Source organism: Equus caballus, chromosome 2 (genome assembly GCF_041296265.1).
Source record: "Equus caballus isolate H_3958 breed thoroughbred chromosome 2, TB-T2T, whole genome shotgun sequence".
Taxonomy (NCBI): domain Eukaryota; kingdom Metazoa; phylum Chordata; class Mammalia; order Perissodactyla; family Equidae; genus Equus; species Equus caballus.
In genome coordinates, this window is record NC_091685.1 from 43,058,740 (window position 1) to 43,076,621 (window position 17,882).

The 17,882-nt window shown below is 37.5% G+C and overlaps 1 protein-coding gene across 29 annotated transcripts in view; it reads right to left on the reverse strand.

Annotated features, from left to right (window-relative positions):
• Nucleotides 1–17,882, reverse strand: part of PER3 (period circadian regulator 3) — a 59,251-nt gene that overhangs the window by 20,877 nt on the left and 20,492 nt on the right. For all 29 annotated transcript variants that reach the window (XR_011436566.1, XR_011436565.1, XM_070261060.1 and 26 more), the window contains 4 exons: nucleotides 17,591–17,717; nucleotides 6,555–6,687; nucleotides 5,995–6,119; nucleotides 5,566–5,739 (listed from right to left, as the gene is read on the reverse strand). Coding sequence is in view for 27 of the 29 variants with exons in the window: in XM_070261060.1 (XP_070117161.1) it covers nucleotides 5,566–5,739; nucleotides 5,995–6,119; nucleotides 6,555–6,687; nucleotides 17,591–17,717 (559 nt within the window). In the remaining 2 variants the exon portion in view is untranslated. The remainder of the gene's footprint in view (nucleotides 1–5,565; nucleotides 5,740–5,994; nucleotides 6,120–6,554; nucleotides 6,688–17,590; nucleotides 17,718–17,882) is intronic.

Here is a 17,882-nt window from a genome sequence, read left to right on the forward strand (position 1 = left end):
TGTAAGGTTTTTATACCTCACGTGAAGTGGTATAATATCTCTAGAACATAGACTATGAAAAACTAAATATCCACACCTTAAACTCTAAAGCAACCATAAAATAGAGCCCGCTCTAAATATAAAGACATACATAGGCTAAAAGTAAAAGGTGGAAAAAGATATAACCTGCTAACACTAATCCAAAAAAAACTGGAGAGAAAATATTAATATAAAACAAAGTATATTTTAGAGCAAAGAATACAAAAGGGATAAAGAAGGTCATTTCAAAATGATAAAAGGGAAATTCATCAAGAGAACATAACAATCCTAATCATTTATGCACAAAATAGAGCTTCAAAACACATGAAGCAAAAACCCAGAGAACTGCAAGGAAAACCAGACAAACCCACAAGTATGGTCAGAGACTCAACACTCCTTTTGAGGTAGAACAAGCGCTCAGCAAATTAGCAAGATAGAGACGACCTGAACAGACTACCAATCAACCTGACCTAATTTACACTGCTGGAACATTCAACCCAATAGCAGCAGAACACATTTTTTTCAAGTGCATACAGAACATTTAAGATAGACCATATCACAGACCATAAAACAAGTGTCAGTAAATATAAAAGAATTTTTTAATTTTCTCTGACCACAATGGGATTAAATTAGAAATCAATAACATAAATAGATTTGGAAAATCCCCAAATATGTGATAATTAAACAATATATGATAACATATATATAGATATTTGATAAAATAAATGATTTCAAAGAAGACATCAAAAGGCATATTAGGCAGTGTTTGAACACAATGAAAAGGAAACACAGTGTATAAAAAAGTGTGGGATGCAGCTAAGGGTAAAAGGAAAATTTATATTAAAATCCATTAGGAAAGAAAAATGTCTGAAATCAATGGCTTCAGCTTCCATCTTAAGAAACTGGAAAAAGACGAGCAAGATAAAACAAAAGTAAGCAGAAGAAAGGAAATAATAAAGATCAGAGTAGACATTAGTGAAGTAGAAAACAGAAAAACAGTAAGTAGAGAAAATCAATGAAATCATAAGCTAGTTCTTTGAAAAGAACAATAAAATTGATCAAACTTTAGCCAGACTATCAGGAAAAAAAGAGAAGACACAGTTACCAATTTCAGAAGTGACAGAGGGAATATCACTAAAGATCCTACAGATATCAAAAGAATAAGGGAATGTTACGAACTTTATTCCAATATATTTGACAACTTGGACAAAACAGACCAATCCTTTGAAAGACACAAACTAACAAAGTTCACTCAACAAGAAGTAGAAAGCCTGACCAGCCCTGTATCTATTGAAGAAATTGAATTTGTAACTAAAAACTTCACCAAGAAAACTCTAAGCCCAGATAGCTTCACCAGTGAGTCTGAGCAAATATTTAAGGAGGAAATAATACCAACCTTACATAAACTCTTCTAGAAAATTGAAGAGGCGAAAACACTTCCCAATTCATGCTATGAGGCCAGGGTTATCCTGATACCAAAACCAGACCAAGTCATTATAAGAAGAGACAAAGCTAGACACCATAGTCCTCATAAACACAGATCTAGAAATTCTTACGAAAATTTTAGCAAAATGAATTCAATATATAAAAAGGATAATAGAGGGGCCAGCCCCACGGCCGAGTGGTTAAGTTTGTGCGCTCTGCTGCAGCGGCCCAGGGTCTCACCGGTTCGGATCCTGGGTGTAGACATGGTACTGTCTGTCAGGCAGTGTTGAGGTGGCGTCCCACATGCCACAACTAGAAGGATCTGCAACTAAGATAGACAAACATGTATGGGGGGGAGGGGAGGAGTTTGGGGCGATAAAGCAGGAAAAAAAAAAGATTGGTAACAGTTGCCAGCTCAGGTGCCAATCTTTAAAAAAAAAGGATAATACATTATGACCAAGTGGGGTTTATCCCAGGAATGCAAACATATTTTAACACTTAAAAGTCAACTGTAACTCAAACTGAAAAAGAAACTTAAAAATAAAAATATTATGATTATCTCAATAGATGCAGAGAGATTTGACAAAATCCAGTGTCCACTTCTGATTTAAAAAAAAATTCTCAGGAAATTAGAAATAGACAGGAACTTCCTCAATTTGATAAAGGGTCTCTAAAAAACCTAGAGCTCACATAATTAATGTTTTCCCTCCAAGATCAGGAAAAACACAGGCTATAGCTGCTCCTACAACTTCTATTCAATGTTTACTGGCGGTTCTAGTCAGTTCAATAAGACAAGAAAATAGATGAAAAAGATCCAGCTTGGAAAGGAAGACGTAAAACTGACTTCCACAGACATGATCGCACATATACAAAGTCCTATGGCAGCTACAGTTATTAGAACTAACACGTGAGTTTAGCAAAGCTGTAGGAAAACAATTAATATACAAAAATCAATTATATCTCTATATCCTAGCAACGAACAACTGGAAATGGACACTAAAAAACAATCCTATTTATAATATAAAATACTCAGGGATAAAACTGACAAAAGACATGCACGATCTTTACACTGAAGACTACAAGATGTTGCTGTGAGAAATTAAAGAACAGCTAAATAAACGGATAGATATACCAGGTTCATGCAAGAAAGTTGGAAGACTTGCACTCCCTGATTTCAAGACTTCCTAGAAAGCTACCGGAATCAGAATGGTGGGGTACTGGCACACAGGGTTCATTAATTTTGTTCATCTTTTCAGGGAACCAACTTTCAGCTTTAATTTTCTGTATTGTCTGTTTTCTATTTGGTTGATTTCTGCTTTTATCTTTATTATTTCCTTCCTTCTACCTAGGTTTACTTTGCTCTTTTTTTTGCTGGCTTCTTAAACTGGAACTTTAGATCAATGATTTGAGACATTTCTTCTCTAATATTAGCATTTCAATTCACTAATATCCTTACAAGCCCCATTTTAAATGCATCCCCAAAATTCCAGTATGCTGTACTTTCATTATTACTGATTTTGAATATTAGAAATTTTCTAACATTCTTTGTGACTACTTCTTTTACTCATGGATTATTTAGAAATATGCTGTTTAGTTTCTAAGCGTTTGGGTTTAAACGTCTTAGTTTAATTGATTTCTAACTGAATTAACTCTAGCCAAAGAGCATCGTTTGTACAACATCACTTATGTTAAACTTGAGACTGATATTACAGCCTGACACGTGTTCTGTCTCAGTGAGCACATCGTGTGCACTTGAGAAGCACGTGTATCACGCAGCTGTTGGGCACTGTGTTATCTGAGCATCAATTAGGTCAAGGCAGCTGAGAGCACTGTTCAGATCATCTATTTCTTTACTCATTTTTTTTTAACGATTTTATTTTTCCTTTTTCTCCCCAAAGCCCCCCGGCACATAGCTGTATATTTTTTAGTTGTGGGTCCTTCTAGCTGTGGCATGCGGGATGCACCTCAGCATGGCCTGATGAATGGTGCCATGTCCTCACCCAGGATCCAAACCAGTGAAACCCTGGGCTGCCGCAGCACAGCACGCAAACTTAACCACTCGGCCATGGGGCTGGCCCCTCTTTACTCATTTTTTGTTTAGATGTTTTATCAATTGCAGAGACAGGGTGTTAATTCTTCAACTATGATTACAGAATGTTTATTTCTCTCTTCAACTCTTTCCATTTTTGCTTCGTATCTTTCAAGCTCTGTAATTAGCAAATACACATTTACGGTTATGTCTTCCTGATGAATTGACATGTTATCATTAGGAAATGTCTCTGGTAAGACTGTCTTGAAGTCTATTTCACTAACACAGGTGCTCCAGCCTTTTCATACTTATTATTTGGGTTGTGCATCCTTCTTGTCCATTATTCTCAACCCACTTGTGAATTTATATTTAAATTGTACTTTGCAGACAGCACATAGATGGATCTTGACTTTTTAAATCTGTTCTGACCATTTCTTCCTTTTTATTGGAGTGTTTAGTCTATTTCATGTAATTATTGATATAGTTGGGTTTAGAGCTTTTATTTTATCAATTTGATATGTTCCCTGTTTTTCAGTTGTTCTTGTTGTTGCTTTATTCCTCCTTTCCTGCTCTTTTAGATTATTTTTAAAAATTACGTTTTACTTTATCTCTTGGATTTTTAGCTAACGTTTGCATCTCACACTCCATCTTAATTAGATCTTGCCATAGGTTCAAAAACATCTATGATGGCAATGTTTTCTGGAGACAACTGTCAATGTTTGAGTCTCTGCCACTCATTTGCTGTGACTTCGGGCAAGTTAAGTTACTTAACCTGTTTGTGCCTTAATTGTTCCATTTATAAAAAGGAGATAATAACTTTCAGTTATAAAATGCATTTGTGGTCATGGTCCTTAGACCCAACTTACTATTAGAGTCAGGGTGTAAACTGGAGGAACTTGGGCTTTCCAGAAAGCAAAAGACAGAGATACAGTTTAAGAACATCTGGGCTCTGATTCTGCTTTCTCTTCTTGGAATAAAGATGTCACCTTGCAGATGCTGAGACTAGTTTAAGATCAGGAGAAACGATTATCAGTAAATATTCCTTAAACGAAAGCATATAGATTTTAGTATAAATTCTTTCAAAATAGTAATATAAGACCAAAGTATAACAAGTATAATGGTTAGTCAAAAAAGAGTTTTCCGTACTAGGTGAGACCCCACCTTGCATGGGCTGTGTCATTGGCAGCTACATGCCCACAAAGAAATCCAAAGTACTAAGAAAAGGTACACTAAAAAATATGCATCTGCTCTTGTCCTGAGTGACCAGCTCACTCCCAATAAAACCCCATCTCTGCCCAGTTAGAAACATAATCCAACCTCACAACAGTTGTGTCTCTGGTCTTTTCCCACAGTCCACAGCCCACCTGCCAACTCTCCATCTCAAAGGGCTATTGTGAGGTTGAAGCGAGTTAATTCCTATGAAGAAGCAAGGACAGGGAATGGCACACAGAAACCGATCAACACGTGTTAACTAACGGACCTCTGAACACTAGCAAAGATAAATGAGATAATCCAAAAACCTCACTTAACATATATGTCACCATTTCTTCATCCACCAAATTGTGATGAGTAACAAAAAAGTCAAAAGGATAGAAAGCAGTAAAAAGGGATAAGAAGACATCAGAGTAATTTACCAAGTCATTATGCCATTAAAGGAAGAGAGTTTTAAACACCCTATTCTCACTGCTATCAGACCAATACAAACATCTGAACATATATATGATCCATCTAATCACAACTACAGCCAAAGTTCGAAACAGACACCTTCTTTCCAGGTCAGCAGCAAAGTGACCTAACGCAGCCCCTCGACACCTGCACTGCTACTTGCTAACAGCAGGGGGGCTTCCTCCCACACACCAGGTGCTAAGCGCTCTAGGTGTGTCAGCTGATTTGATGGGCAAATGACATAACTAAGAAATACAGTCCAAACTACGTAACCAATATAAAAATATTTCCAAAATACTCTAACTGAATTCAAGGAAAAAGTACAATTTAGGAGTTAAAACTAAGTAAATGATATTACTGACTTTTGTTTTCTCGTGACAGCATACTTAACGGTGCGTGCATTTTAAAGTAAATGGTAAATGTGGTACCTGACTCTAGGGGTGGGACGTGGATGATGGCACTGCTGTAACTGCACTGGCTGATGCCAGAGCCCAGGCCCAGCGCCGCCGCGGACAGGGTCTGGGGAGCTCCCGCTTCAGTGTCTGTGCACCGTCCACTGGTGGGCATTTCTGATTTAGGTATGGCTGGGATCTGAGAAACAGCTGGTAATATAAGAGAAACTGACAGTGAAAAGAAAAATCCCCAGCAGGAAATTTATATTAAACACTCACAGTTTACAGCCATTTATAACTGGAAAATTAAAACCTACTGGCCATAAAGAGGCAATATGAAACCAGGATTATTTGTGATTCCTATGAAATAATTACAGACAAAAAAATGAAAGAGAGACAGAGAGAAGGGAGTGGCTTCGTACAAATTAAGTCTTTTTATCAAATAGTGAAGGGCGTTCCTGTTACCTTGCGATGCTTGGACATCATCTGCCTGGTGGTTTTCTCTGTCTTCTTCTGAGGATGAAGAAGTTGTGTTTGCACAGGATATACACTTTCTTTTCAAAGCTGGAATGTTGTAGCTCTTCAGGTATCTGCAAGAACATAAGGGGGTCACTATTCCTGCCTGTCCCCCAACTGCCATTTGGCACCTTTCTGCTTCTCTCACACCACTTCTATTTGGGGTACCTTGCACTTTCTTCTTTGATGTGACCATCCCAGCCTGAATCGCTGGACTGTGACATCTCTTTTGCTATGGTCTTGAATTGATCTTCAAATCTTGCATTATTTAATTTTGACAAGAGTAGCTCTTGTCCTCTCAACTATACTATAGCTGCTCCCAAGAAAGGAGGCATGCCCCGAAATGTTCAGTATATTATGAACCATATGCAGGAGGCGCTCCAGAAATACCTACTGATGTATAGTGAAAAATCAAGACACAAAGGCCAGCAAACATGATACGAAGGCTCCACAGTGACAATGCATGCTTCTGGAAAAACTAATATGCTATCAAAACTTGCGTCTCCTACCTGATAACACTATCAATACAGCTTATCTGCTGATAGGATGGGCTATGCTGATCTTTTCTCAAATCCTCACAAGACTCAGTGTACACGCTATTATTTTTCAATGTCCGGAAAGAAGAAAAGGCCTTCTGCTCATCTGAAAGAGAACGAAAGGATGTGCAATTAAAATTATCTATCACATACTTAAGAACATGTACCATTCCAGCAAAATTAAATCATGGTACTTTATAATATATACATTCCATAGAATATTGTGTAGCTATTAAAAATGAGCTCAGATCTAAATGCACAGATACAGAAAGATAAACAGAATGAAGACTTGAACAATTACATTTGTATTTTTTTTTAAAAAGGAGTGAAACAAATGTTTCAGGCAAAGATCTTCAAGGAATAAAACTATTAGGTGAGGGGCCGGTTCGGTGGCAGAGCAGTTAAGTTTGCACATTCCACTTTGGTGGCCCAGGGTTCACAGGTTTGGATCCCGGGTGCAGACCTACGCACTGCTTATCAAGCCATGCTGTGGCGGGCGTCCCACATACGGGGTGGAGGGAGATGGGCATGGATGTTGGCTCAGCGCTAATCTTCTTCTTCATAAAACTACTACTAGGTGAAAGGTTGATGGAGAACTTTACAGTGTGGAGCCGACACTGCCTGTACAACCGAGGGATCCTGTCATCACCAGGAGTGGGGCCACCAGACACCGTGCCCTACTTATGTGTCGCAACGTGATGTGCAGAGCATTGCCTGTGTTCAACCTGTGTCCGACATCACTTTCTGTGGTGACAGAATTGTTCTTCACCTGTGCTGTCCAACATGGTAGCCACTAACACCACACAGAGCAATCAAGCACTTGAAATGTGGCTAGAGGAACCAAGGAACTACAGTTTAAATTTTACTTATTTGTAATTAATTTGAATTTAAATCGCCAAATGTGGCTAGTGGCCACCGTATCGAATAGCAGTGGTATAGTAAGAAGAAAAAAGCCCTCAGGCTGGAGCAGCGAAGGACTTAAATTTTCTGTAGAGAAGAACAAGCCAGTGAAGGAACTGAAAAAGCACATGCAGAAAGGTAAGAGAGACCCTGCAGAGCAGGTGCCATGGCCACCAGGAATGGAAACAACGTCAAGGAAGGAGTAACTACTGATCACGTCAAACACTGCTGAGACGTTGAGGGAGGAACGCCAGCTACTGTGGCTGCTGCTAAAAAGGTCATTTTAGCTGCTTGGGAGAGGCTTCTCTATTTTCAGAGGGAATTATGGAAAAATGACTGCTTAACTTTCACTCATTAACTTTTTTACTTTTATTTATTTATTTATTTTTAAAGATTTTATTTTTTTCCTTTTTCTCCCCAAAGCCCCCTGGTACATAGTTGTATATTCGTTGTGGGTCCTTCTAGTTGTGGTATGTGGGACGCTGCCTCAGTGTGGTTTGATGAGCCGTGCCATGTCCGCGCCCAGGATTCGAACCAATGAAACACTGGGCCGCCTGCAGCGGAGCGCGCGAACTTAGGGGCCAGCCCCAACTTTTTTACTTTTAATTTTTAAATAATTTAAACTTCGAGATGGTTATAAAAATAGTACAGAATTCCCATTACACCCTTCACCTAGCTCCACTAACATAACATCCTATGTAACTGTAATAAAATAAACAAAACTCGGAAATCAACAGTAGTACCCACTAACTGATCGACAGGCTATTTGCACTTCACCCAGTTTTCCATCAAATGTCATTTTTCTGCTCCAGGATCTCATACTGAACTTAGCCGTCAATGTCTTAGTCCTTGTCTTTCATGATCTCGACACTTTTGAGTTTCTCTGATGTTTTCTCACGACTAGGCTGAGGGTATGCCTCTTGGGGAAGATGACCACAGAGGTGCTGTGCTCTTCCTAGGGCATCGTAACGGGGTACATGATGTTGATATGTTTTATTATTGGTGCCTTATCCTTGATCATCAGTTCGGGTGGAGTCTGCCAAGTTTCTCCTACGTGAAGTTACTATTTTACAATGTAATAAATAATGTAAATAACAAATGTTTTGGAGGAATACTTTGAGACCATGTAAATATTGTTTCACTTACACTTTCCCTACTGGTTGTGTAACAATGTGAATGTACTTAATGCCACCAAACTGTACACTTAAAAATGGTAAATTTTATATGTAAATAAAACCACAATTTTAAAAAACCTGTCATCTAATTTTAGCTTTCATTGGAGGATACTCCCTGCAGCAATTATTACTGTGGAATTTCTTTTCTCTTCCGGTTTTATTGAGATACAATTGACATACAGCAGTGCATAAGTTTAAGCTGTACAGCATAATGACTACTGTGGAATTTTAACACCTATTTTCCATTTTCCTCATTCCTTCTACATTTATTAATCAAACTTTCTCTGTTAGGAAGACTTTCCCCATTCTCCCCTTTACATTTATTCATCCAATCATTTATTTATCAGTATGGACTCATGGATATTTACTTGTTGGGTAATCCAATACTATCATTATTTACTTTCTTGCTCACATTGTTCCAGTTTTGGCCATGGGATGCTCTCCTAATGTCTCCTGTGTCCTTTTGACATGCCATTCTCTGTCTTCTTTTTCTTGAACACATTCTTACTTCCTGGCTCTGGTTTCTTTTATTGGAAAAATACATTTAGAAACCAAGACCTGGGTGCTAGATGTGCTCAGTGCTCAATGCATCCCTCCTCGTGGGTCTGGTCAAAACTAGTAATATATGTATGTATATTGACCCTGTCTGTCTGTCCACCCATCCATCCAGCCAGCCATTAAACAAAAAGGCATGAGTTCATGCTGATGCTTTTAACTCCAATCCTACACCAGAGAGTTCACTCCAGCATTCCCTCTTGGTTGTCTGTAACTTCTTTCCCTGATAGCGAGGAATCTGGTTATTGTTTTCTAAAATGTATACACCTATTTGTTCAATCTTAGTATGCAGATGAAGTGGCTTCAGAATTATGCTAGCCCACACACAGGTGAGAAACAAGTTTATCAACTTCACTGCAGTACTTGTGTACGTCTGTATTTTGTATTTGGTCCTAGCATACCGAGTTAAAACACTGATTTCCAAAGCTACTTGGCACTTTTCCTCACTCCCTTCAGGATATTTGTCACTCATTTGTAATACAGTCAGATTTACTTGTCACAGCCTGCATACCAGCCTGGGTTCCCTCTAGGTTCTGGAGTGGGATGAGGTGTACAGATCTATGGATTTTAACAAATGCACACAAAGTTGTGTATCCACCACTAGAGGAACACACAGAACATTTCCATTGCTCAAATGAGCTGCCCCCAACCTTAGCAAATACTGATCTGTTTTCCAGATCTAGCACATTCCAGAAGGGATGCTTTTCCAGGACAGAATTATACAATATGTAACCTTTTGGTTCTGGTTTCCTCTACTTAGCAAAATGCATTTAAGATCCACCTACATTGGTGTATGAATCAAGTTCATTCCTCTTAATTGCCGAGTAGTATTCTATTGTGTGGATGTACCACAGTTTATCCCTTCACTCACTGAATGACATCTAGATTGTTTCTGGGTTTTGTTGAGTGTGAATAAAGTGTAATAACCATTCAGTTAGGTTCTTGTGTGAACTTGAGTTTTTATTTCACTTAGATAAATAACTAAGAATGAAAATGCTGAGTCATATGGTAAGAGTACATTTAACTTTAAAAGAAACTGCCAAACTTTTCCAAGTGGGTGTACAACCTTACATTACCTTCAGCAATATATGAGAGTTCCAGTTACTCTGCATTCTTGCCAGAACTTGTCTCCTCATTGTCTTACCAATGTCTTACTAGTGTCTTTCAAAGAGAGTTTTTTAATTTTGATAAAGTCCAATTTATCAATTTTTTTCTTTTATCGATCATGCTTTTGATGTCATATCTAAAACCTCTTTGCCAAACCCAAGATCACAAAGATTTTCTCCTGTGTTTTCTTCTAGAAGACGCAGTTTTAACTTTTACATTTAGGTCTATGATCAATTTTGAGTTAATTTCTGTATAATGGGTGAGGTACGTGTTGAGGTTCACTTTTTACATATACAGATGTCCAATCATCCAGTATCGTTTGTTGGAAAGACTATCCTTTGTCCATTGACTTGACCTTGCACCTCTGTCAAAAACTGACTGCATTTGTGCAGGTCTATTTTGGGACTTTCTAACCTGTTCCACTGATCCATCCTTCCACCAATATCAAACTGTCTTAATTATGGGAGCTTCACAGTAAGTTTTGAAATCATGTAGCGTGAATCCTCCAACATTATTTTTCTTTTTCAAAATTGTTTTGGCTATTTTAGCTCCTTTGTCTTCCCATATACATTTGGGGATCAGCTTGATGATATCTACAAAAAAAAATCCTGCTGAGAGTTTAATTGGAACTACATGGAATGTATACATCAAATTGGAGAACTGACATCTTAACAATACTGAGTATTCCAAACTGTGAACATGATACATCTTTCCATTTACTCAGTTCTTTTTCTAAAGATATTTTTCTTTCATCAGTGTTTTGTAGTTTTCTGCATATGGATATGTTACATATTGTGTTAGTTTTATATCTAAGTATTTCAGTTTTTTTGTAGTTTATTAAAAATCTGTCTCCAATTGTTCCTTGCTAGTATATAGAAATTTAATTGATTTTATATACTGAACTTGTATCTTGTGAACTTGCTAAAATTAGTAGATGTTTTTGTAGATTCTTTAGGATTTTTCTATGTAGACGATCATGTCATCTGTGAATAAAAACAGTTTTATTTCTGCCTTTCCAATCTGTATGTCTTTTATTTCTTTTTCTTACCTACTGCACTGGGTAGGACTCACAGTTTGGTGTGAAAAAGAAGTGGTGAGTGGACACCCTGGACTTATTCTCAAAGAGTGAAAGCATTTTCTTACCATTAAGCATGATGTTAGTTGTAGGTTTTTGTAGATGCTTTTTTGTTAGGTTAATGAAATTCCTTTTCTATCTCTAAATTTTGGGAGTTTCTATCCTGCATGGATGTTGAATTTTGTCACATGCTTTTTCTCCATCTATTGGAATAAGCAGTTTATCTTTTTTATTCTGTTAATATGGTGAATAAAAGTGACTGATTTTCAAATATTGAACCAGTCTTGCATTTCTAGTATTAACCATGCTTAGTTGTGATAGATTTGTCCTTTTTTTACATTGCTGGTATCAATTTGTTAATATATAATTGAAGAGTTTACAAATAATATATAATTGAGGAGTTTAATGAGGGATACTGGTCTGCAGTTTTTTTTTTCTTGTAACGTCTCTATCTTGTGTTAGTATTAAGATAATAATGGGTCCATAAAATGAGTTTGGAAGTTTCCCTTCTTGGCATTACTATTTCCTTAAATATTTGACGGAATTCTCCAGTGAAGCCATTTGAACCTGGAGCTTTCTTTGTTGGAAGGTTTTAACTTCAAATTCAATTCTATAGTAGCTATGTCTATTCTAGTTATCTATTTCTTCTTTATAGAGTTTTGACAGTTTGTAACTTTTAGGTAATTGGTCTATTTCTTCTAAGTTGTTAAGTTTACAGGCACAGAGTTGTTTGTAGTCCCCTTAACATCTGTGGGGTCTGTCTTTCATTACCAATATTGGCACTGTGCGTCTTCTTTTTTTTGTGTGTGTTTTGTTCAGTATAGCTAAACGTTTGAGTGGAAATGACTAAAGCAAACCTTAATTAAATTGGAGTCAGGAAGACCTGTAGGAGGAGCCCTCATGTTCTATCATACATCATCAATTAGACCAAACAGGAAGAGACTAGGCTTGTATCTCTGACAGGAAGTAAAATTACTTTAGTAATAAAGTAAGATTTCTCTCTCTACCTGGCAACAGCTCAGCCAATGAGAAATGCTGCAGCCCAGCCAATGAGAAAACTGCAGCTCAGCCAATGAGAAATGCTGCAGCCCAGCCAATGAGAAGCCGCTGCCACCCTGAACTGTTACTTTCCCCCAATGGACTTTCTGTTTAGAACAGCCCCTCCTCCTTCCCCCTTTTCCTCTATGAAAGCAACTCCTCTCCCTTGTTCTCTGGATTTTCCTGTGGTTTGCCACAGCATGCACATCCCAAATTGCAATTCTTTTGGCTATTCCTGAATAAACTCATTTTGAGATAAAATAACAGGTAAATTTGCTTTTTAAGTTGACACATTTTTTATTTCATTAATTTTCTCTTTTTATTTTTTTCTGTTTTTAATTCAACTGGTATCTGGTCTTTTTCTTTCTTTCCTTCTGCTTACTTTGGATTTAATTTGCTCTTCTTTCTCCTGTTTCTTAGGGAGGAAGCTTAGATCACTGATGCAAGACATTTCTTCCTTTTACCATAGAAACACTTAATGCTATAAATTCCCCTTTAAGCATTGCTTGGCTGCATCCCACAAATTTTATGTTGTCTTTTCAATTCATTCAGTTTAAGATGTTTTATTTCCCTAGAGACTTCATCTTTGACCTGCAGGTTATTTAGAAGTGTTATTTAATTTTCAAACATTTGGAAATTTTCTAGATACCTTTCTGTTACTGAGTTCTAGTTTAATCCATTAGGTCAGAGAATACACTTTGTATGATTTCTATTCTTTAAAAATTCTTAAAGTTTGTATTATGGCCCAGAATATGGCCTTTGTTAATGAATGTTTCATGTGCCCTTGAGAAGAATATGCATCATGTTGTTGTTGGTTGGAATGTTCAATAAATGTCAATTAGGTCAACCTTGTTGATAATGCTGTTCAGGTCTTCCACATCTTCACTAATTTGCTTCATGTATTTTGAAGCTCTGATGTTAGGTGCATAAACATTCAGGATTGTTAAACGTTCTCAGAGAACCAACCCCTTTGTCATTATGCAACATCCCTCTGTAACCTGATCACGTCCCTTGTTCTAGAGTCTACTCTGTCTGACTTTCATACAGCTTTTCAGCTTTTGGCTTCCTGTTAATGTGTTATATCTTTTCTAACCTTTTGCTTTTAATGTATGTTTTTATTTTCAAAGTGTGTTCTTGTAGATAATACGCAGCTTAATCTTGTTTTTTCATCCAATTTGACAATTTCAGTCTTTTAACTAGTATACTGAAATCATTTACATTTAATGTGATTACTGATATAGCTGATTAAAATACACAATCTTGCTAGCTGCTTTCCATTTGTTCCATCTGGTTTTGTTTGTTTTTTTTCCCTCCTTTTCTGCCTCTTTTTGGGTTGAGTGTTTTAAATTCCATTTTATCTCCTCTACTGACATATTTATACTTCTTTAAAAACTTTTCCCAATAATTTTCCTAAAGTTTACAATATATATATTTAAAGAATCAGTGTCTACCTCCAAATAATACACTGTTCCACATACAGCGTAAGGTCTTTACAACAGTATATTCCCAATACCTCTCTCCCATCCTTTGCAGTAGTTTTATATACGCTATAAACGCAGAATACTCTTTTTGCTTCAGTCAGTTATCTTTAAGGCCAATTAAAAAATTAAAAAATAAAATTTACTTTATCTTCATTTATCCCATTTCCAGTGATTTTCATTTTTTTGTGTAGATCCAAGTTTTATGTCTGGTATCACATTCAGTTTTTCTTAGAAATTCCTTTATCATTTCTTATGATATAGATAGGCTGGCAATAAATTCCCACAGTTTTTGTTCGAGAAAATCTTTCTATCTCCTTCATTTCTGAAAGATACTCTCCACTAGGTACAGAATTCTGCACTGACAGTTTTTTTGTTTGAAGATGTTACTCTATTGTCCTCCAGTGTGCATAGTTTCTGAAGAAACGTCGACTATAATTCTTATGTTTGTTCTCTGTATGTAATCTATCTTTTTTTCTCTTGCTGCCTTCAAGATACTCTCTGTTTTCAGCATTGAATATGATATGCTCAAGTGTGTGGTTGTTTTATTTTGCGGATCTTTCTTTTCTTTGTATTTATACTACTTGATGTTCTCTGTGAAAGATTCTTGGCCATTATTTCTTCAAGTATTTCTTCTGGGATTCCAATTACTCATATGTTAGATCATCTGATACGGCCACAAAATTCTTAGATGCTCTATTCTGTTTCTTTGTGTAATTTCTATTTATCTATCAAGTTTACTGATTCTTTTTTTGGTTAACGCCCATCAAAGGCATATATTCATCTCTAGCATTTCTAACATCTCTCTTTGATCTTTTATGTCCCATCTCTATGCTGTGATTACCCCTGTGGCCTTGCTTGTTGCCTTCTGTGTCCATTAGAGCCTTGAATGTATTATCCATAGATATTTTACATTCCTCGTCAGATAGCTCCAACATCCTGGTGTCCTATCTGACTCTTGTTCTGATGATGCTTTCTCTCGGGAGTTTGTTTTCCTTGCCTTTTCCTATGCTTTATGATTTGTTGGGAACTGAATATCTTGTATAGAACAGTACACACTGAGCATGGCTTTCCTTCTGCTAGGTCTGTTAGAGTTAATTTAACTAAGTTTTAGGCTGGGGTGAGGTGTGTCATTGCTATGGTTTCACTCAATGTACTACAGCTTTCAATCTCCTCTGGTGATACTTGGTGCGTCGGGTAGGGGCGGGTCTGCTAGAGAGCTTTTTCTGCCAATATCTGATCCACTTTCAGCTTTTGCATTGCTTCCCTTTGCATCGCGCCTCAGAGAAGGTCAGTCTCTTGCAAGTTCCTTGGTTCAGTGAGGCAGTGCACCAGCAGCCAGAGCTTGCCTCTCACTTTCCCACGCAGGCCTGCATCTCTCCTCAGATTTTAGTCTGTTGGCTGGCCTGTAACCTCAGCATGCTGATGGGTTCAAGAAAGATCATGAACTTGCTGTTTGTCTGGCCTTTTTCCTTGTAAGTTTAGAATGATCTTCTTTCCAGCTCTATGAATTAACTCAGTTTCTGGATCATCTTCTCTCAGGCACTGCTTAACCCTAGAAGTGGAACATTCAATTTTCCCTAATTTCCCCAATTCCTTCTCTGGCAGTTGGCATCAGTATATGTAGCTGATGAAGGGGCTTCACATCTCTTTCTTGCTCCTTGCTCTTCTATATTAACTTTTAAAATTTCCCTCTTGTTCTATTTTAAAGCATAACCTGTCCTTGTAAGAAAGATAAAAATATAAACTTAAAGTCTTATGTTCTTATTGGCTCTAGCACCCTGTATATAAAACATGCACACAATGATCATTTAGTAGTTTCCTTTTCATTGGTGTATATCTCTACTCAATTTCTAAATTTAAATTATAAACATTTTTAAGTTGCATACTTGTTTCTCTTGAGTAAGGAGTAGTATTTTTTACCAGCTCTTCAAACTTATAGGTCTTAAAACGTTAATAAAATCAAGATGCCCAAATAACATTAGTTCTCCAAAGTTAAAGCAAATGGCAACAGATTTCCCTCCTCCCGAGAAGTCACATCCTGTGTGTGTTAGAGTCAAATGGAGCACATATCTAAGTAGTAGGAGAATTTCAGTTTCTAAAACTGCAGCATAAGTATGTAGAGTCAGAGTGACAGCTCAAATCTTTTTTTTTTTTTTTTTGAGGAAGATTAGCCCTGAGCTAACTACTGCCAATCCTCCTCTTTTTGCTGAGGAAGACTGGCCCTGAGCTAACATCCGTGCCCATCTTCCTCTATTTTATATGTGGGATGCCTACCACAGCATGGCTTTTGCCAAGCGGTGCCATGTCCACACCTGGGATCCGAACTGGCGAACCCCGGGCTGCCAAAGCGGAATGTGCACACTTAACCGCTGCGCCACCAGGCCAGCCCCAGCTTAAATCTTACAAAATGGTGAATGATGGAATACTGATGTCTGTTTAAACATACAGCCTTTAAAACAGCAGTGCTGATGGTATGGCCAGACCAATGGTAGATGACAAGAAACTGAGTAATGTAGAAGGTGAGAAGGATTTCTACTCTGAGAAGAAACACAGAGGTCAGGATGTAAAACTGTGGCACTAATATGATGAGGTCCTTGGCCAAAGTCATGGCGGGCAGCACTGACTGGACCAGACAACGAAGAAAATATTCAGAAATTTTAACTTTAAAATACCCCCAAAGTATTTTCTCTGCCAGGACATAGGATAATGATACACAGCAAGAAAGATATTGAAGATAAATCCTTTTGCAGACAGGGGATCTGATGGTTTCAAGGGACAGAAAAAGTTCTTATTTCTATTTTGTGCCCTTGCATCTGTAGCAAAAGAAACAAACAGAATGCTCAACCTCCTGCCAAGGTGAAAAGGAAACACTACTGGACAGGACTTGCTGTCTCTGAAGGCATCTATGGGCTCCCCATGCCGTCACCCGAAGGAGCAGCAGTGTGGTTCTATGGTTGTGTAATCATGTCAAGTCCTGTGAATACAGCTACTATTATTATTACTATTATTATTAGGGACCTTAGAGAGGAAAGTTCACCCTGCTGTGTAAAGCACCCACATTTGACAATGATAGAGACCATTAATAACATTTAGGTGATCACACTCTATAAAGACGTCCAAATTTCTATTAATATTCAGGAAGAAAAGTGAAGGGAAAATTAGATAAATTAAAAAGTTAACACAACTTGATCTTATATTACAGAACTCTCCTCTGTCATACATGCAAGTAGGTTAACCTTTCAGAATAACGTCAGTTATCATGACTGATCCAATCCCTCTGCAGTGCTCCTAACCTCATATTTGAGAAAACAAAACGCATTAAGAAAAAGGCCGAGTTTTTCATTCAATTTAGGTCATAAATATTCTCCATTTGTTTGAAATGACAGGAAGGGATTATTATTTTAATATAGTTTATTATCTGAAATGTATTCTAAAATTAACTCTTTTGGTTTATAGAATAGGTCACACGGGGGAAGCTATGAATTTGCTGGTGTTATAAGAAACGCTCATTGTTCAGTTAACTCAGAACAGTATTTGCTGTTGCCATTACTATTGTTATTACTATTGTTCTCTGGGCAGGCAGACAGGAAAAGCAGCAGATGGGTTCCTGGCCTTGTGCTCACATGCTCTGTTTCCAGGCAGAAGAGGCAGACCGCGGGGGCCACCCGGCTGACTCACCTCCAAGCTGGCCCACGCGTGTGCCCATCACTTGCTTATCTGGTGATCTGGTCATTGACTCAATGTAGAGCTGCTGACCTAGATTCTTGATCTTGTTTACACTGGCATACACCTGCTGCAAAGTCAACTTCGGGAAAAGAATGATAAAATATGTTTCAAAAACTATAAAAATGCACATTAAAAGATACATAAGCAAAATACATTTAACTTCTGGTTCTCTGAAGACATAATGACTAAAAGCACAGTAATAACATTAATTCAGTTTCCTCCTGTGCAACAGTACACTAGTACA